The sequence below is a fragment of the Lepidothrix coronata genome, unplaced genomic scaffold, assembly GCF_001604755.1.
Source record: "Lepidothrix coronata isolate B3197 unplaced genomic scaffold, Lepidothrix_coronata-1.0 Scaffold122, whole genome shotgun sequence".
Classification (NCBI taxonomy): Eukaryota; Metazoa; Chordata; class Aves; order Passeriformes; family Pipridae; genus Lepidothrix; species Lepidothrix coronata.
In genome coordinates this window covers 2,538,425-2,558,745 of record NW_016690302.1, presented here as the reverse complement: position 1 = coordinate 2,558,745, position 20,321 = coordinate 2,538,425, and the positions used below count along the sequence as shown (strand labels likewise).

The window sequence follows — 20,321 nt, the reverse complement described above, 5'->3', positions numbered from 1 at the left end:
ACTCATTCCTAGAAATGGCCTTTGCTCAGGATAAAAGAGCTTGAATGTAACTATTCTTTATGCTGACAGATTTGCAGGAAAGAAAAAAGTAGAAAGGCTGGGGAGGTGCCCTGCCCTGGGAATATTGGCTAATCTTCGGGGAGGAGGCACGGAGCATTCCGCAGGTCCTAGTGCTGCCCAGCGTGTCCCTGCCCTGCCTGGGGGGCACACGGGGGGGCTCACGGACCTGCTGTGCCCTGGGGAAGGGCTGGTGCAGTCACAGAGCCTGCAGGAAGGAGCTGCTGCCGGGCTGGGAGAGGGCATGGAGCGATCCTGGGAATTGTGGAGCACCCGTGGATCATCTCCCTCGGCGTGGTGTTAAATACGTCCTCGGGTCTGTGATCCTGAGTCACAGGGGGCTCACACGCCTAAAGATAAACCTGTGACAAACGTCTTGCTGGATGGAGGGGCTCAGAGTTTGGCAGAGAGCAAATACCAAAGCCCCCAGGGGTCAGCCTTCACTGGCTGCAGCCTCTCAATGCTCCTGTGCAGGAGAATCAGCCAGAACACAAACCAAACCAAACTAAACCTTACCCTTCTCCTGGCTGTCCTGCTCTCCATGGATCTGCTTCTGGTTCCTCCTCATCAGCTACAGGTGACAACAGCCCCTTTCCCTCTTTCCCTGTGGGTTTTTGGCTGCTTCTGGACGGATCCAAGATGTTACTCGTAGAGGAAAAAGCTGGCAAGTTCCACCTAATTATGAAGAGACTCATCAACCATCACCTCCTTAACACAGGGAGTGACCAACAGGATAGGCTGAAAAATAGCAGAGGAGGAATGCTCAGAATTTTGTGGGATTTATGAAACCAGTGAGCAATATTTTCCCCCAGTTTGATTTTCTCCCCCCCTGAGGATTGCCAAAAAAGCAAAGAGGGGTTAGGGGCCAAGGGGTGTGCAGGGTGGAAAAAAGTTGTATCCAAACTCACCCTCCAAGTGGAAAGTCAGAACAGGCCCAAGAAATCAGATATAATTGAGAGACCGTGGATTCAGTCAACTAATTAAACTTCCTGGGCACTTAGTTGGTGTTCCCCTGCCAGTCTGGTAGCATGTGCATCACAAAGGAGCTGTGCAGTATCAGGCTGTGCAATAACTGTGTCCCATGTGGCCCTGTATGAGTGACAGCATCGTCCACTGGTTCCTACAGGCTGGGATAAGCATTATCCCAGGTACTCAAGAGAAGGAGATCCCCCTGCTCTCATCCTGAGATCCCCTCAAAGGTGCCAGTCTGGGTCCTGAGGCGGTAGGAGGAGCAGGTACTGTGGCAGAGGAGCTGTCAGTCTGCAGCCTCACATGGCAAGGAAGCTTCCAGGGAAAAATTACAAAGCAAAGCAAATCACACCATGGTCTAATTCACCAATCTGAGCAAATTCATCAGCTCCTTTTGCACAGATTCACATTCCATTCAGGTGCTGCTGCATTGACCATGGTGGCAGCCAAGAAGGTAAAAGGTTTCTAAGCCACTGCTGAGTGCAGGATTTGTCCAGTCTCATCCTTGTTCTCTCCTGGTGTGTGTGTCCTGCTTGCTGCTCTCACACTGGCTGGATTCTGGACCTGGGATACCGAAGGGATGAGCTGGAGGAAGCAAGTGTTGCTCCATTGCAAACCATTTGCTTCTCATCAACTAACCCAGACAGTCCTGCCCCATTCTCCTCCTGTTCTGAGAAAATGATCTAGAAATGCTCTGGGTCTTGCTCCCAGGGCTCTCAGATGCACATCTAGAGCCCCTTGAACAGGGCTGGTGGGTATCTGGAGATGATTTCCTTCCATTACTCACTTCCCAAGGAAGTGTTGCTCATCTTAGAATAATTCCCTTTTTTTGCCATTTTATCAATGTGAATGCCATTCAGCCTCACACCCTGCAGCCTGGAGGGATTTCAGCCTTTATGTCCCCGTAGGTCCTGCTGGGATAGGTGGAAGCAGGAAAAAGCAGCCTGGAAAATAATTAGATCTTAACACAGTTCAGGTTTATTTTTAAACTTTACAGTAATTGGCAAATCCTGTTTCCAGTAAGGCTGGTGCCTGCTCATGCTGATTCTTTCCTGGATGCATCCTGCACTCTTGAAGTGTCACTCCAGATCTGCTCCTGCATAAATTGAGCTCAAACTCTGGCTGCAGATCTCAGCTCAGGCTCAGCTCCCCATCACTGCTAAGCTCGGGTTCTCCACCTGCCTTGGACTTGGCCAAAATTCCCCCCAGGGGTGATCCAGGCACCGAGGTGCCAAGTTATAGAACAGCTCAGGATCAACAGACAACTGCAAGAAGGAAAAAACAAAAACCCCCAAATGAAAGCCACCCCCACCCTCCCCAATGAACCACAGTTTGGTCGTGGTGTTGCTGAGTGAGGCTCAGGCAGGTACACACATATTTTATAGAGCACAAGCCCTCAGCTTGTTCTGGTGTCGTGCTGTGGCTGCTGTGACACTCCAGGGATGTAAACAACCCACAATTTCTGGAGAGATGCAACATCCTCTCCGAGACAAATGACTGCAGCTGGAACAAACACGGGCTTTTGGGAACACAGCCTTGTTTCAGCTCCACATAGGCGGGTTTGTTTGCTGGGGGAATCTATATATGGCAGTTTGGAAATTCCCCATTTGGAGAGGAAGCGGAGCGGCTTCACAAGCACCGGGAGGATGACGGGGGTGAAAACTTCCCCTTGAGCTCCAGGGCAGGTTTGTGCAGTCCAGCACAGGTGGGGAGATAACCAAGGAGCCAGGGATCCAACTGGAATCCATGCACCAGGTCTTGGGCTGGAAGGCCAGACCCCAGCAGAGGATGCTGAGAGCTACTGAAACACCAACAGCATTCCCAGCCAGCTCCAGGTTTTCCCCCAAAATGACCAGGCACAGCTCATCCCACTGCCCCAGTCACACTCAGCTTCTACACAGCCCCAGGCTGCATGGCCAGAGGGCATGAACTTCAACTCCCTGACCCCAGAAATGCCAGCCTGGCTTCCAGCAGAGGATCAGGCCCCGTGCTGCCACTTCTCAGTTAACAGTGTGTGGTGGAGTCTCCAGCCTCAAGTCATCTCTTATTTTTGTTTGACTTGGAAGACAAACTACAAAAATAGATGTGTTTACTTGCTGCATTCACCAGTTTTATGTTTCTCAGGAGTCGCCCAGTGCCTAGGAATGACTCCACAGTGAGGTAAGGTCTAGCTTATAGATGATCCCTTTTATCCCGAAGCATCCTAAAATGTCACACAACACAAGAATACAGCCACTTCTGGGGTGAAGTGCAGGAGCAGCCTAGACTCTCAACCCTAAATTCAGAGTACCTCAACCCTAAATTCAGAGTACCTCAACCCTAAATTCAGAGTACCTCAACCCTAAATTCAGAGTACCTCAACCCTAAATTCAGAGTACCTCAACCCTAAATTCAGAGTACCTCAACCCTAAATTCAGAGTACCTCAACCCTAAATTCAGAGTGCCTTAAGCCCAGAGATTTCATTTTCTCCTGCCTGGAACTGCTGTAATTCCTTTGACTCATCCTAACTGCTCACAGCTAGAGCAGGCTACCCCACACAGGGCAAACCAGTGAAGGGATAAACCAGGAGTAACAGCAAAAGATGATGTGGACCTTTGCTCTTTCAGAGGCTTCTGGATGTCTCCTGTTATCAGGTAGGTCAGAAATAGCCCAGCTCCTGCCTTTTTCCCAGCTGGACCCAAACTGTAGCCTCTCTTTGCATGCCAGGAAGCCAAATAGCTCCAGGAATTGGACCCACTTCTAAGCAGTACAAGTGAGGTCTGGATGTAGTGGTCAATTTTTAACCAAAGGCTATTCTTTGGAGTGGATCCTTTTCCTTATTGTTTGACTTTTATCCCTTATCTCTATCCTGTTAGGAAAGCCCAGACAACTGGGAAAGGCCAGTTTTAAGAGAATCTCCTTAGCACTGGGTTTCCTGAGGAATTTCCAGCGACACAATAAGCTGCTATTTCCCATTGAACAGCAAGTTCTCAGCCTTGTGAACCCTCAGCCTCTCTCAAGAATTGTAGGCTCTTAACATGTCAGTCTGGGAGAGAGGGAAGAGACAATGTAGAGCATCCTGCAGGCATGTCCACACACACACAAGAGCCAGACGTGGCAGAGAAAGCCTCCTGCACAGAGGAGGTTCTGCATTTGGACAGCTTTCCCAGCTTGTTTGTCTGCAGGGTGTCTCAGGGAGGAGCCAGTAAAGAAACAACCAAAGCAAAGGCTATCAGATTCCCTCCCCAGGAGGCTGCTTTGTCATCTGTTTTGCTTATTTTACCTTCTGTCCCCAATTTCTTTTGAGTCCCAGCGGTAATTGTTGAGGCAGTTTTACAGCCTCATGCCCCTGCAGCTCTGACAGCTGCTGGGTGGGTTTTGGAGGGCTCAGTTAACTCCATCGTGACTTTCAGCAGCTTGTTTGGACAACAGTGCTGTCCATCCATCCCTGCCTCACCTTTCAGGCAGTGGTGGCATAAGGAGAGGCCACCAGGGCATTATTTCCCTTTCCCAAGCTCGTGCCCTGGGAGCCACAACCCATTGATGGTCAGGAATAGAGCAACCCCCCCTCCAGGAGAGTTCCTGCTCCCATCAGCTGTGTTTTAGGTGTGCTCTATTTTTAGAGGCTTCTCTAAATCTTGCCAGGCTCTGGGAGTTCTCAGCGTGGTGGGTGGGGGGAAGCAAGGCAAAGACAGTGATGGATGAGCCTCTGAGCACCCATCAGCCCCTCCAGCCACAACAGGAAAGGGAAGCAGAGGGTGGCTGCTGAGTTCCTATCAGGAGAGACCGCCTGGCCCCCACTTCAAGTGCAGCTGCAGGAGAGCTGGCCAAGCTCTGCTCTCTGCTCACAGCCTGGAATTCAGACCGGAGTGAGGCCGATTTTCCATCAGCCTCAACACCCAGGTGACAGCTCGAGCCTCTCCCCTCCCAGCTCTGCAGCTTTCCTGTTCTCCCCCTCATGCCAGCAGCCTTTGGGACTAGAGAAGCTTGGCTTCAGGATAAATGCCATCCAAAAACTGGCATGCTGGGGTGGAACAGGTTCAGCACTGCAGCACAGGAGCACAACTGGACCAGTCTGGGACAGGGATTTCCAGTTATTTCTCTGGTCCAGGCTGCCAGAATGGCACAGACCTCCAGTTTTGGGGTTTATAACAGGGCTGCCTCTAAGGTGGGCTTTGCTGGGGGCTCCCTTTGCATCTGGAGCCTTTTACCCCCTCTCAGAAATAAGGCAAAAACACGTGAGCAGGAACAAAGCTTGGAGCACAAGAAACAATCCCCCTTTTTGTGTGAAGCCAGCCCGGCAGCCGGGCAGTGAGTGGGAGGAGAGGGAATGACTCCCTGTGCCGTCAGCAGGGCTCCTCCAGCCTGGCTGACCTCAGCCAGCTCACTCCATGCTCCTGGAACACTTGGAAACTTGTCCCCCCATGCTGGGCAGCGACAGAGGGAGCACAGCATGGGATCATCTCTGAGTCAGCTCCAAGCTTCTCCCTCAAGGCACCGATTCTTCATTTTCCACGCGTTCATCAAGTTCTGGAGGTGCAGGTGCCTTGTGGATCCAGGCTCTGGTGCACAAAAGCCACAGACAGGATGGGACAATCCACATGCCGACTTTCCTGGCACACAAGAGCTGAGCCAGTCAGGCTCCTGGAGCACTGGGAAGCTCAGGAGGGAAAGGATGTGGAGCTGGGCACACTCTGTCCCTGGGCAAGGCTGCCACTGCCCTCACAAACAACCCTTGGGAGCTGGCAAGGCTCTCATGTCCTTTTTCACCATCACAGGCTCAGTTTGAGGTCATTTTATCAATTAAAGGGGTAGAGGAGGGCTGCTGAGATTTCCAAGGACTGAACAGTCACTTGATTCTGTGGGAAGGGACCAATTCCACCCTGAGCCACCCAGTGCAGGCAGAAGCTTCACTGCACCTGATGCCAACACTGGGGGACATAACCCTTAATATCCAACTTGAACTCACTCCTGGAAAGAGCCATGCTGAGCTCTGAGAGGGCAGGATGAAATCTGAAAGTAGTAAGGGGGGAAAGACTTCCTACCATCAACAAGTTGCTGTTTACAGTCAAAAGAAGGCAGATTAGAATTCCTGTGGCATAAACAAGCCCGAGGGAGTGGAGGGTTCTGCTGGGAAACACTCTGCCTGACTCTTCCTCACTGCAAGTCCTGCCAGCCTCGTGTCCTCCCACGTCACACCAGGGAAATAGCTGCAATTCCAGCAGTCCATAAAGAAAGAGGTGACTTGATGCCTGCAAAGCCATCAAAACAATTCCCATCTATTTTGGGGATAAGAGACTTTTGTTCCAGAGCTGGGTGCTGTAATGCCTGACCCAGTGGTGAAAGGACAACAAGAGCACAAATACTCCCCCGCAAATAAGTGGCACTATTGGACAGAAATGTCCCCTCTGCTCCCCACCCTTCCAGGGAGGCTCCTTCTGCAAGAGGAATTTGCTTTTTCAGTCAAGAAAGAAGAGGCAGGTGATGGGAGTGCAGAGCCACATCCACACTCCTCACTTCCCAACAGGAAAGAGGAGTCAAATCAAATCCAGTAAGAAACATTACAGAAGTTGGAAAGGAGGTGAAGTCCACTAAGCTAAACAAATTAGCCTCGTGGAAATCTGCCACTGCAGCAAATTCCTAGAAATGGTCTTGGAAATCCCCCCAAAAATGTGATGGGTCACAGGGAATGCCACTTAAACATTCAGAGAAGTAGAGTATGGGAACAGCAACAGAGCAACAGCTGCACTCACACTAACACTGACCCACATCTCTGTGCATGATTAGACTCAAATCCTGGTCTTTACTGAAAATCTGCAATTCCAGCTATTCCTGCCCTCCCCAGCTGAACCAAGAAACGAAGTAACACTTACCACTTCCACAGTCATTTTCCCTCCTGGCTCTCCAAAGAAGAGGAGAGCTCTGTGTGCACAGATTTATGTGTGGATGGGATGCAGGGCAGAAAAAAAGGGAGGGAGGGGTCGTCAGCCTCGGGCACGTTCAGCTGGAAATTCCAGGTGTTTCTGTTGCTGTTCAGGAGAGGTGGCAGGGAAGGCTGTGTTCAAACTGGGCTGCTCAAAGTGTGGGGCCTGCCCTGATCCCTGGTCCTGCAGAGGAAATCTGGCAGATCCTGTTTTGGAGAGTTCTCCCACACATGGGGCTCTTTCTGCCTCTGCTTCCTGGCACCTGTCAAGGACGTTGCTGTCGTGATACTCTGCCAGTAAAAGACACTCAGAGCTTCTCTTCTCATGTGTTCTGCGCCTTTCCTCATCTCCATGACTGACAAACTCCTGAGAGGCCGTGGCAGGTTGGTCAGGAATGGAGGTGACACGTGGAACATGATGGAGAAGTGTCCCAGAGGGTAAACAAGGAAAACTGATGTGCAATGGACCTGTGAAACCGAAAAAAAAGCACCTTTTCCCTGCAGTCTTTCCCCCAGACTATTTATTATTGCTTGCATCATCATTCATGTAGGCTATCAAGATTTCTCTCCCTGTGTGGAATTCCCTACAAATCTCCAAATTCTGGGGGGTTCTTCCCTTTTCTCTCCTACCCCTTCAGACAAGCTCGTGGCTGGATGTGAGGGGACACCCATTGCTCCACATTTCATCAGCAGAACGCAGCAAAAACGCAGTGTTTTCACCCCTTGTGTCAGACCTCTGACCCCAAACAGGAATCAAACGTTTTCCAGGACTGTGGATCAAAAAGCAGACAGTTTTAGTAGAGGGATTCCTGGAATCATTTTTGTTACGGTTCGTCGTTAATCAGGATGACAAGACTTTCCTGTGTTGCAGTTTTGGAAAGGAGCATGAAAGCTGGAGGCTGAGCCACGTCGTGTGTGCTGCAGCGAGTATCCCAAATCCTTCTGGAGCAGATATGGAGGATGCCAGCAGGAATGCAAAGACACTTAATGTCCCATGGTAGACCCTAGTAAAACATCCTGCACACGAGGGGGTCATGAGCTCAAAGAGAAAGTGTTTAATTTCTGGTTGTGAACGATCCAGACACAGGAGGAACTCCAACAGTGACCTCATGGAAATGTGTTGTGCCAGAGGAACGCTTGGCCAGGCTTTGGAGGGAATTTTCCTTGTCTCCAGAACGTTCATGGGGTTTTGCTGAGCAGCCACGTCCAGCAGGACTGACGGAGAGATGGTGCATCTGTTGTGAACAGCCCTGCCCTGGGGTACAGTTACACGGGAGAACAACCTCCACCACCTGTGGGTTGCTCTGTTCTACCCTTTCAGTCTTTCCTGGATAAGAAAAGGGGCTTGTTGGTCTACAGCTTTTCCCTCTGACCATTATTACTGGGAATCCGTGAGTCACTGTGAAATGGTTCAGCACAAACACGGCTTTGTTGCTTTCTGGTGGAAATGGGGGGATTCTGCAGCTGCAACATTTGTACTCCAGGAAATCTCCACCTGTGTTTTTCCAGCTCACAGGTCATAGCAAACCCCGTTCTCCATCACTGCTGTCTTGATGAGACAACCCCCAAAGGCTCATCACAGCCTTTGGGTACCACATTGGAGGGGCTAAAATTGTGCCAAGGGGCAGTGAGATGTTAAGTGGTCAAGGCAAGCACCAAAAAGCCCCATAACAAAGGGCCCTTCGTCAAGAAACCAAGGTGAGTTCCACCCTCAGTACCTGTGCAACCCCAAGGAAACCTGATTTGCCAAGTGCTGACAGGAATGGTCTAGCCCAGGCACAGAGCCATGCCCAGGTACTGAGAACAAACTAGAAAAATAGCAGAGGTGTTCCCACCCTTATTCAGCTGCATGACATCCTTAACTGCAACCAGGCAAAAGGGTTTTCTGTCTTACCCCTCTATTTATGTTGGATATGGAGTATTGCATTATTAAAAAGCAGTAAATCAGGAGGCTGAATGAACCCTTTCCCTGCAACCTGAACTAAAACCCTCTGGTGCCCTGAAACACTTGGACTGATTGATTTCCTCTCTAGGCTTAATGTTTTGTTCTCTGGGTTTCTAAGCTGTGACTAGAAAGCAAATGCCAGAATATCCCAAGCAGAGTGTTTGCCTGGTGCATCTGGCTCAGATGGAGTCAGACCCCACAGCAAATTAAATGTGTCCAGCAGCAGGTGAAGTGCAGCTGGTGCCTGCAAGAAAAGTGCCCTTTGTAACAGCATCTGTGCCCAAAGCTGAGACAATCCCACCCTCCCCGTCTGTGGGTCAAGACCTCATGAGGGGAAAGGCAGTGTGAGAGGGGAAAGCCATTTCCAAGAAGAAATAGGAGCTGTCCAAGAGCAGTTTGCAGAAAACTGGTTGGATCTCTTCCCTCTCTCCCATGCCCTGTTGTGGTAAAGCCCAATTTTCTGGCAGGAAAGGCAGTCCCCGGGTGTGCTGCAGGGCTGAGCTCGTTTTGGGACAAGGATAAGGATAAGGAGTTTTATTTCCCAGCTGGACTCTGCTAACACTTGTTCCTCCCAAACAGTGAGCGCTGTGTGAGTGGAGGGCTCTGTCTACATCTCAGCAGCAGCTGATTTAGGGAGGCTGAGGGATCCAGGATGGCTGGAAAGGTGGGAATCCCGGTGTAAGTGCTGATGGCCAGCATGGGACCACGGTCACCACACCTAAAATAGAAACCAGAAGGCCAAAAGGCAATTCTTTCCAGAATGTGCTGAGCAGAGCCCCAGGCTCAGCATCACAACTGGGGCTGAAACAGCCCACACTGATGAGGGGAAGCTGGTGAAGGAGCCAGGAGGGCTTTTCAGGGACAAAGCAGATATTCTGGGCTTTGAGCAGCAGGATGCTTTTGTCTGGAGGAAGTCTGCTCCCCTGGCTTCCAATTTTACTTCTGTTCTTCTGTGTAGGGCTTGGTTTCCTCAGTTCTATCCAAGTACGTGAGGAACAATGAAGGAGGCACGAGTGGAACTGGAGGCATCTGAAAGCAGAGAGCAAACAGCACCACTGCTTCCCTGAGTGGTTTGTCTGGGGTTTTTTGGCTTTGCTTCTTATCTCTCCCTGAGCTTCACACGAACCATTGAAACTCAGGTCCAGCCCTGCACATCCTGTCTCTTTTTTACCTGCTGGAGGGTTGCCCACCATGTCTCAGGGGGCAGGAGCACTCCAGTGTCCCCTGGTGTGACCCAGCAGTGCTTCCCAGGATGGTCTGGTTGACCTTTATGATGCTGAACCCCCCGGCTGTGCCGACAGTGGAACAAACTGCTTCATGCAGAGATGTCCTGTCTCCCAAAGTAGCCCCAGAGACAGGATGTCAGAACAATCTCCAGCTCCTAAAAGGGCTGGGAATGGCTTTTCAGCTTCCCCTTAAATATCCAGCGTGATAACTTGTGCCAGTAGATCTGCTCAAAGCCCCAGTTTCTGCAGCCTGACAAGAATATGCTGAAAGGCCACAGGAAAACAGCACAATTCTGTTTCCCCTTCTTCCTCCCCAAATGTCTGTCACAAGGAGTTCCTTCCAGTGGTATCAAAGATGGGCCACAGCCACTCTGTGCCTGTGGGAAATCCTCACCAGCCTTTGATTGCATCCTGCTCTGTCCCTGGAGGTGCCAGGGATTTGAGAAGGGCTCAGTGGCAGCTTTTCAGAACAGCAGATCCCGAGGGCAGATTGCTTTCATAGGGACACCCACTGCAGCCAAGTGCATCCCTGTGTTTCCTCCTGCAGACCAGGGACCTGGAGCCAGCTCCCTTTTCAGTCTTGGCCACCTGCCCTGTCTGTCCCCACACCAGCCAGCACTTTCTCTTTGCAGTTTTCACCGTGTTATCTAAAACCCTCTTCCTTGGTGGGGTTGGAACCAGATGATCTTTACAGTCCCTTCCAACCCAAACCATTCCGTGATCCCTTAGGCAGGTTCTCATCCTTTCCTGGGGAGAGAGACAAGGTAGTTGCAGGGGCTGGGAAGTTGTGATTATCCCCTTGCACTGATAAAACCTGAGCTGCCAGCCCCCCAGGATGGGCAGAGCAGTCATGTTGGCATTGCAACACTTCACAAAGGCTTTAACACACTTCAGCAGCCTCCTGCCTGGTGCCACGCTGATGGAAAGGTGTTGACAAAAGAGTGATTTTAGCACCCTGGTTTATTAACTCTGCTGCTGAAGAGCAGGAGCAGAACAGTGCTTTTGGGGGAGAGGGAGGAATGAACCCTCCTGTCCATCACCACTGCTCTGCTGCCAAGGAGTTACAGAGCCAGCACCTCTGTAGAATGCTCTGGCAGCTGCAGACAACTCCCTGAATGCTCATCAGCTGGCACAGCTCAGAGCTGGGATGCTCTCTAAGGGCCAGTGTCCCTTCCAATAACTCCCAGTCACCTTCCCGAGTGCAGGAATGTCCTGAGTAAACATCTCTTTGCTCTTCCTTGCAGCAGGCTCAGGAAAGAGGAGTCCTTACTTAGGCCTGGCTTTGGGGAAGGAAGCCAAGGACAGGCCCCCAGTGAGGCAGAGTTCCTGGAGCACAGCTTCAGGTTGCACTTCACTTGGTGTAACTGGAGTAGATGCTCCGAGTGTCCCTTGTCCTCCCCTCCCTTGTGACTCAGGCACTCTGAGTGTGTGGCCAGGGAGGAGCTGCCTGGGAAAGCTGACAGGGATTTAATTGCTTCTGGCATCCAAGGGCACCCACCCACAGCCTGGGCTGGTCCTGCTTCCCCACACCAGCATTTCCATGAACTCATGCCCTGGCAGAGGGAGAACTGCCCAGCACAGCCGTGACAATCCCTGCAGCTCTGAGCATCCAGCGTGGACAATCCATGGCTCTTCTCTTGAAAAGTGGCTCTGTTGTTGGGCTGATAAATGTCCCTGGTTTTTTTGCCCCTGGGGAATGGGGTGTAGATCCTTCCCTTGGGCTGCCACCACAAAACCTGGGAATGTTGCCCAGCCTGCCTTGGCATTGCTCTTTCACAGGGAGGGGGATGATGGCAGCCCCAACTATCCTGCTGCCACAGACAGGCAGAGGGATTGTTCCCATCAGCGGCTCAGCTCTGTGGGAATTGGGTTCCTATTCAGCTGCAGGAGGTGCTTGGGTCGGAGGGAAAGCAGTGACTGAGGTTTGGGAGGTGACTGCTGGCACTTAGAGGTGATGTGTGCACTGTGCCAGGACACACTGATCCCCCCGAGTCTCCTTTTGGGAAGTGACACTGTACTTTCCAGCAGTGGATCATAGGATCACACCATCCCATACTCCCTCCCACTTGGCATTTTTCAGCCCTCACCAGCTAAATAGGGTCAGATCTGGCCAAAATTCCAGGGACAGATGCTGTTAACCAGCAATGGCCCTGCCCAATAAGAGGGATCCAAGGCAGGATCCGTGCCCAGGTACATGGATGGTCAGTGCCACTCCAGGCTGGATGTCCCAGAGCACAGGGACTGTCCCAGGCTCAGCCCCACAGCCCCATCTCGAGGCCTGGGCACACCCAGAGCAGCTGCTCCTCCAAGGCACAGCACCAGCTACAGCAGGCATTTGCAAACAATACATGAAATCCAGGGAAATTCCATCCTGGGGGATGACAGACAGCTAAAGGGGGGACCAAAACCACAGTTAGTGCCCAGCCAAGTCCCAGGGGAGGATTCCCAGCACGGGATGCAGTTGGTGACCCATTCTGCAGGCACTTACATACAAGGAGGACCAGCAGAGGGAAGGATCCCTTGGCAGGCACTCCCTGATTATTCCTCCTTTAATTCCTTCCATTCATTCTCACCCAAGTTCTCCAGCAGAGCTGGAAACAATCACCAGGGACCAGTTAGCTCAGGGAAAGAGAAGGGAGGGGAAGGAGGACGGGGAAGCTTCCCCGAAGCCATTCCAGTTACAATGAAGCTGTTAGCAACACAAGTGGAGAGAGCATAAGAAGACTGTCCAGAACATGTGTCACTGGGGTTATATTACCATGCAAATCCTGCCAAATTAACCTGGAAAGTTATTCATAGAAAACTCAGCACTTGGAGCGTTCAACTGCCCGTGATGGGATGGGGAGCAACACATCCTCTCGTGGTATGTGCAGCAGGTTCCAGCTTCCTTTCCCTGGCCTCCCTCTGAGGAGGAGTGTAGCATCCTTCCAATAAATTCCATGTTGTCCTTGGCTCTAAAAGATGATATTCCTGATTTCAGTTCAGCTTGACAGATGGTTTGTATTTGCACTGCCCCCAGCTGAGAACTCCAGTGACTGGAGGCACCAGAGGGCTGATAACCACTGAGACATGGCATCTTCCTAATGCCTTCACCTGCACTGTTCACTCAGGAGGGAGGAGCAGGAAAGTACAAATAAACGTGGACCTGACCAAAGGCTGGATGGAAATGCATTTTGGTGTCTTCTGAGGTCCATCAGTACCAGGTTAGTGCCATGGCTTTGAGAATGGAGATGTCACAGGGAAATTAAATCCATACACAGTTTGGACTTTAAAAAAAAACCAGTTAAAACATATTTCTGTCCTCCTGCAGCACTTTGCTGAGCAGAGCTGTGCTCTGGGCTGGTTTGGGAGCTCTCAGGACAAAGCCCTGCCTGTGGGAGTGCAGAGGAGGCATCACCACATCTGTGGGCACAGTCCCTGCCTGGCACATCAGCCCTGCACACAGCAGGCTGGCACAGCTGCCCTCAGCACTTGATCCAAGGCTGAGGATATTGAGGGTGGCTCTGTACTCTCTACAGGAAATTTAGGATCAAACCTAAATTTCACCTCAGAGCTACAGCACTGCTGGGAATGCTTTGTTGTGGGCTCTGCCCATGCTAGGACACCCCGAGGTACAGCCTGAGCCGTGTGTTCTGCTACTGAGATTTCAGGTAGATTCATTTCCCCTTTGTTATTAAATTTTTCTGTAAAATAAAATACCAAATTAAATCGATTTTTGCTTTATTGGGAAGGCTGTAGCAAATAACTCTGAGCTTCTTTGCAGGGACAGCAGTGGGGATGGTTCACTGCAATGCTTGCAGCACGGCCAGGCTGAAGAATCCTTTCCTTGTAAAAGCAGTTGGATTGAACAGGTGAGCAAAAGGAACAGCAGCTCATATCAAATATCTGTACCCAGTGAGCAGACATTGCCCCCAGGCAAAACCTTGTTATCCTGTAGCATGATATCCCCTTTCCATGGAACAGAACTTTCTTGTTTTTCCTCAGCCCTGCCAGAAGCTGACAAGTATTTTTCTCCTTTTTTTTTTTTTCCTCTCCAATTCACTTGCACCTGTAGCCACCCCTGGTTGTTTCTCAGGGTGGTACCAGGGCCATGCAGGGCAAGGAGACTGGAAAAATCAGTCCTCAGAAGGAAAAGAAAAATTACCTTTTACCTTACAGTGCTTGTGGTGTGGAACAACAGGTACAGCGTGGCTTGAGACAGAACAGAGAGAAACTCCCCCGGGGCATTTGGAATCTCCTTTATTTCTACAGAACACTGAAAATGGTTATACTGGGGAGGCAGGGGAACAGCATCCAGCGGGAACACACAGCCTGCAGTGACGAGCAGCACACAGACCCCACCAACAGCGCTACAGAGACCGCGGGGATGCGACGGGATGGAGCTGCCCTGCCCTCCCCTGCCTCTCGCCCGCACCGTGCCGTCCCTCGGCTGCAGCTTTTGGCAATGCCGTGTGACAGGGGATCTGTGCTACCACTTCAGACACCTCTGGAATCACGAGGGAGCCCCGGCTGACCCGGCTGAGCATCAGCTCATGGTCCGCGGGACCTCCGCAGAATCCCGAGGAGGGACCGCGAGGGGACGAGGAGGGACGGGGAGGGGAGAGGACGGTGCTGGCGCTGCCAACTCACACCCAGGCCTTGACCTGAGTGTTCCAGCCCCTGGCACAGCCACAGGGACCTCCTCCCTCGTAGCGGCACCACCTGCCCCCCTTGTACACGGCCAGGCTGTAGGGCTGGAAGCACATGAAGAGCCGCAGGCGCCGGGCCAGGCTGCAGTAGATGGCCATGGCCACCACGATGAGAGGGGACATGATGACAAAGCCCAGGATGATGAGGGCAGAAGAGCTGTTGTCATCCAGGATGCTCTTGCAGTAGCGGGCAGATGAGTGCAGGACCTGGGGGGAGAGTGAGACAGAGCTTAGAAACACAGAGCCACAGAGCCACTGAGAGTGGAAAACACCTCCAAGATCATCCAGTCCAACCAGTAATCCACACTGCCAGAGCCACAGAGCCACAGAGCCACTGAGAGTGGAAAACACCTCCAAGATCATCCAGTCCAACCAGTAATCCACACTGCCAGAGCCACAGAGCCACAGAGCCACTGAGAGTGGAAAACACCTCCAAGATCATCCAATCCAACCATTAATTCACTGCCAGATCCACTCCTAATCACCACATCTACAGCTTGTCACAGGCCTGGTGGTGGGTGAGGACCCTTGAATTCCCAGAGCTGTCACACAAAAACACCTCTTCCCTCCCTCTGAGCTGAGCTCAGCACACTTCAGGCTGCACTAGGTGATGACATCACATCTTAATCAAGATTGCAATTATTCCAGCATCGCTGTGGGACAAGGACACTGCACGCTGATCCTGAAGCAGGAAACACCAATCTTTATTAAATCATCAAATAGCATTTGATGGGCAGCAAAAGGCCTCCTGGTGCTACACCCATGTGTGTGGAAATTACAGCAGAGTAAATAAAAACACAGCAAGATGTGAGATCCTGCAGACAGAGCTTGGTCATTCCATAGCTGCTTGCTGGCTGGAGACCCTCCAGACCCCTGCCCTGGAACAGACCCTTTGTGTTCTGTCCTCTGTACACACTGGACTCGTTTCTGCCTCTGAGCATCTCTTGGCACTGAAAAACCTGCCAGGAAAGACCATTCACTCCATTTGCTTCAAAGCAAAGACCAACTGGGCCTCGCTGAGTGGTATTTAAAGCCCTCCTTTCGTGCTGGCAGCAGCAGAGCCGAGCTGAGCACTCAGTTGTTGTGAATTAACAAAGGCTGCAGGCAGCCCCCACGTCCCCAGACTTCTTTCCTTTTTCCCTGTTCTTTCAGCAGTAAAAGAAACACAACCCATCATACTGCAAAAAACCAACAATAAATCCATCTAATGGACCTGCAGTGCAGAAATCAGCCTCTGGCTACCAGGAAGGCATTGAAAGGCCCAAAGACAAAAGGACTGCTCTTGTGAAGCCAATTGCCACAATCCCTTGCTATGATTGTATTAAAGAAAAGTCTGTTTTAAAAGACTCCTCGTGGCTTCCAGCAACACAGGGGCTTTCACTTCTGTCTATTTGGCTGCACTCAAAAACCTTTTGCATCTCCTGAAAGCCTTTGGCTGTGCCTGCAAAGGAGAACTTGAGGTTTTCCAAGGTGAGGGAAGCTGGAAGGGGCAGTTCTGGGAGCCAGTTCTCATCTTTTTTCTTTTTTTTCCCATTTTCAGTCCAATTTGAAGCCAATAAATTCTGACTTATGAAACAGTCATATTGAGCTGGTCTAACAGTTAATGCCTGCAAGGGAAGCAGGAGAACTGCTTTTTCTCCTCCATGTTTTGTCAAGTGATCCTAAAAATATTTATAGGAATATACCAAGAAGAAATTTGTAAGGAAATAATGCAATCCAGAGCACAGCAAACAACTGGAAGAACCACACATGCAGCCAGAGCCTTTATGGGCAGAGGGGGCTCATTTTGGGTGCACAGCATATTTAGGAGCACATCTGAACTGGCATAAGAAGGGGATTAAATATTCTGTCAGACTTTATTAATTCTATCTTAGTTAAACAGAAAGCAGCAAAGCCTTCCAGAGCCCAGGCAGGACTGTGAGTTACAGAGGAGTTCAGGTTGGCAGCTCTCAGTCACAGACAAGAGAGAAATGTTGTGACATTAAAATGCAAACAGCATTTTAATCAAAATCAAGCTGGGGAGTGTGTTCACCTCACCTGGCACTGCTGCTTGGTGTTTCCATGGGGATACAACTTTATTGCCCAATCAAGCTGCCATTTCCCACAGTACCTGTTCTTGTCAGCCCAGATTCTACACATACCCCCCTTAGGAAAAAAATCTGTCCAGGCACACACCCCTTATGAAAACAAAGCCAAAGCTTGGGGTGTCTCACCTTACCTTTACAGCCACTGCTCAAATAAACCCTCAGGGGTGGCCCTAAAGTGGCTGGGAGCAGCCAGAGGGAGCGAGGCTTTCTTACCTGGGAGTGGCACTGGAAGCCAAAATAAACCACCACGATGGTGGGGAGCAGCACAACGGTGAAAATAACGAACATCAGGAGCAAATTAATGAGAAAGACCAAGGAGTTCATGGTGCCTATGACCAGGGTCCACGCCAGGCAGCACCAGGGATTGCGTTGCTCCCTGGGCAGGAGCTGGTCATCCATGTCATAGGGTGGGAGGCCAGGGATCATCCGAGACTTTTCTGAGAGGTTTTCTGCTCCAAAGTCCTCGGTGTCCTGGGCAGACATTCTTCAAGGAGATCAGTCAGGCCACGCTCTTATCCAAAATGGTTTCTTTGCTTTCGGAAGCAATTTGCAAAGGCTTTTTCTGCCTCTTCCACACGTGGACAAGAACCCTTAATCAGAGATCATTATGAAGCAAGGAAGGAAAGGTGTCTTTCCTTCCTTCTTTTCTTTGCCACCTGCTTCCTCAGGACCTCACCAGTACAGGTTGTTTTCTTGAGGTGGTTTCCCAGCAGTGTCCCAACCTCAGTTCCAAGTAGATCTGGCTGCTGGAAGTTTGGCAGTAGTTATTACCTTGGTTTAGAATCCAGAGTTCTACTGAATTTGCTGTTGTTCTTCCCAGGATTATGATCCCAAGGGGTCCCAAACAGTTGCTGTCTCAGCTGCTCAGTTCCAGAAGGTGACTGGCTTTAGTGTCCTCCTCCTCCACCTTTGAGCACTGCTGGTTCTCAGGAATATCAGGCTTAGGCACTGACAGACCCTTCCTAGTCTTCAAACCATCTTTCCATGCTCTTCACCCTGTAACCATGTAAATATTCCTGCTCAAGCCTCACCCAAACGAGGTGACCAGTGAAGACAAAGAGCAGGAGCTGTTTCTCCCCTCTCTGGAGTCCTTGCCCACGCGGTGCAGACCTGGAAGCCGAGATGGGAGCGGTGTGTGGTGTCACTGCTCTCAGCTGTCTGCGCTCACAGACACTCAAAGCCAGGCAGTGTCGTCCCTTCTGAGCCAGCTCTCAGCTTTGCAACACTGCTTTGTTTACAGAACAGGCTCAGAAGCTGCTCTCTGTGCTGGCCAATCCTTCACATCTGTCTCACCGGGGATGTGATTGAGCACTCAGCACCCAAGAGCCACACTCGAACCATCCATCCCCAGGGAAAGATGGTCCCTCTCCAACCTCAATTATTCTGCCTCTGATTCATTTTCTAAAATTCCTCTCTAGATTAAAAAAAATCTCAGAGAAATTGATAACAATCGCTGTATACCTCAGAAATCATCTGTCCCCTGCAGTCATCACTGTTACTGATTGCAGAACATATTGATATTCTTGTAGTGAAGGCACAGCAATTATCAATTATTTAATCTGCCTCATACGATCACTTTTATTTAAGAATTACAGTGGCATCTGCATGTTTATGTAGCCTTTTAGATACAGCCATGGTAATAAGACAGAGAGATTAAAAAAACACAGAGAGAAACAACCTTTAAAACAGACATCAGAGCATGAAAAGTCCATTTTCATCATGTTCCTTCACGTGGCTCCCAGGAGAGGTTGCAGGCCACTCAAGCTGCAAAATGTGAAATTTCTTCACAGGTCTGTCCAGACATCCAGAGGGAAATAACTGCTGAATCGAGCCTGCCTTCAGTGCTGAGAGACAGTGTTAATAAAGGCTGAATCTGTGCAGGAAACCAGATGGTGTTGGGTGTAATAAATGTGACAAGTGGCACGGAGGCAGTGAAAGAGTCCCAGTATTTACTCTGCCATCTAAAAGCTGCTGATTTAAAGATGTAATATTTTTTCAAGCTTGATTTATGCCTTCTAAGAGGAAAAAGGACAAGTCACACAAAGAACCCAACACAAAACTATAGGAAGAATAATTGAGGTTAGGCTTAAACCATGGAAAGATGAGCTTGGTGCTGGGCAACTCAAAATCCTACAGCTGGTTTTACCATCTGGAGAGGGCACAGTGGGGTAGTACAGCACAAAGCTCCTTAACTAGTCATAAAAATGCCATAAATTCTAAAAAGCTCTGCTAAATCCAGTGAAACTTTCCAAAGTTCTTTTGCTGTAATGAAAACACATTTTAACCTGTGGGAGGTCTGTAAATTTATTTTCCTTTGGAGAAAAAAAATTCAACACATGCAGATTCTAAAGATTCTTCTGATATTGTGTTAAAACAAATCCCAGTGATAGTAAGAGAGATTGCCCAAGCCTCTAATTCCTTAATAAGCACCTGCCCAGAAATGGGAAAGATATCTGGATGATGGAGCAATTCCTACCAGGAGCATCACTGCTTTGAAATGCTGGAACTGATTAGAGGATCAGACAAATTCATTAGTTCTCTGACGCCAAGGACTGCTGCTCCAAAGGAATAATTTTCTGGCAGCACCATCTTGTGGTTTGCTACAGCTCATAAATTTTTATTTTATGTCTCACAATCTCTTACACACGGGACGGTTCTACCCAGGTTGGAATCGTCCCAGTCACTGCAAAGAACACCAAATCTTTGCACGGTGCTTTAGCGTTGCTGGTTTGGGCACTTGTTGGAGTTACAAAGCCCAGAAGCACAGAGATGAGAGGACAGAGCCTTAAACTGCGCCAGGGGAGGTTTAAATTGGACATCAGGGAGAATTTCATCACAGAAAGGGTGGTCAGGCTCTGGCAGGGGCTGCCCAGGGAGGTTTGGAGTCCCCACCCCTGGAGGTGTCCAAGGAAGGACTGGACGTGGCACTCAGAGCTCTGGGCTGGGGGACAAGGTGGGCATCGGGCACAGGAGGGATCCATGGGCTGGGAGGGCTTTTCCAACCTCAGTGATCCCGGGATTCTGTGAGAGCGGACAAGGCAAGGCGCGGGGAGCGGGGCCGGGAGCCGGGGGGGGGGGGCGGAAAGGCCGGGGAAGGACCGGGAAAAGGGCTGGGAAAAGGATCGGGGGAAGGACCGGGAGAAAGACGGAGGAAAGGACCGGGACAAGGGTCAGAGGAAGGGCAGGAGGAAAAGCCGGGGGAAGGACCGGGAAAAGGGCTGGGAAAAGGATCGGGGGAAGGACCGGGAGAAAGACGGAGGAAAGGACCGGGACAAGGGTCAGAGGAAGGGCAGGAGGAAAAGCCGGGGGAAGGACCGGGAAAAGGGCTGGGAAAAGGATCGGGGGAAGGACCGGGAGAAAGACGGAGGAAAGGACCGGGACAAGGGTCAGAGGAAGGGCAGGAGGAAAAGCCGGGGGAAGGACCGGGAAAGGGTCAGGGAAAGGAC

General features: G+C 50.6%; 2 protein-coding genes across 2 annotated transcripts in view; both read right to left on the bottom strand.

The window, feature by feature from the left end:
• Positions 1-14,354, bottom strand: part of VWA1 (von Willebrand factor A domain containing 1) — a 29,962-nt gene extending 15,608 nt beyond the window's left edge. Inside the window, exon 1 of the mRNA XM_017825827.1 lies at positions 14,350-14,354. The gene's annotated coding sequence lies outside the window, so the exon portion shown is untranslated. The remainder of the gene's footprint in view (positions 1-14,349) is intronic.
• Positions 14,355-14,361: 7 nt separating this feature from the next.
• TMEM88B (transmembrane protein 88B) lies at positions 14,362-18,213 on the bottom strand. The gene is made up of 2 exons (XM_017825828.1): positions 17,089-18,213; positions 14,362-14,995 (listed from the first exon to the last, which is right to left on the bottom strand). Exons 1-2 carry the CDS (start codon positions 17,356-17,358, stop codon positions 14,726-14,728), a joined length of 540 nt encoding a protein of 179 aa, XP_017681317.1. The 5' UTR covers positions 17,359-18,213; the 3' UTR covers positions 14,362-14,725.
• Between the last annotated feature and the right edge of the window lie 2,108 nt (positions 18,214-20,321).

Excerpts from the sequence above, each read along its gene's own strand:
- TMEM88B (XM_017825828.1), bottom strand. The coding sequence starts at position 17,358 with ATGTCTGCCCAGGACACCGAGGACTTTGGAGCAGAAAACCTCTCAGAA. Across the intron at positions 14,996-17,088 it reads GCTTCCAGTGCCACTCCCAG|GTCCTGCACTCATCTGCCCG; the intron begins GTAAGAAAGCCT and ends CTCTCCCCCCAG.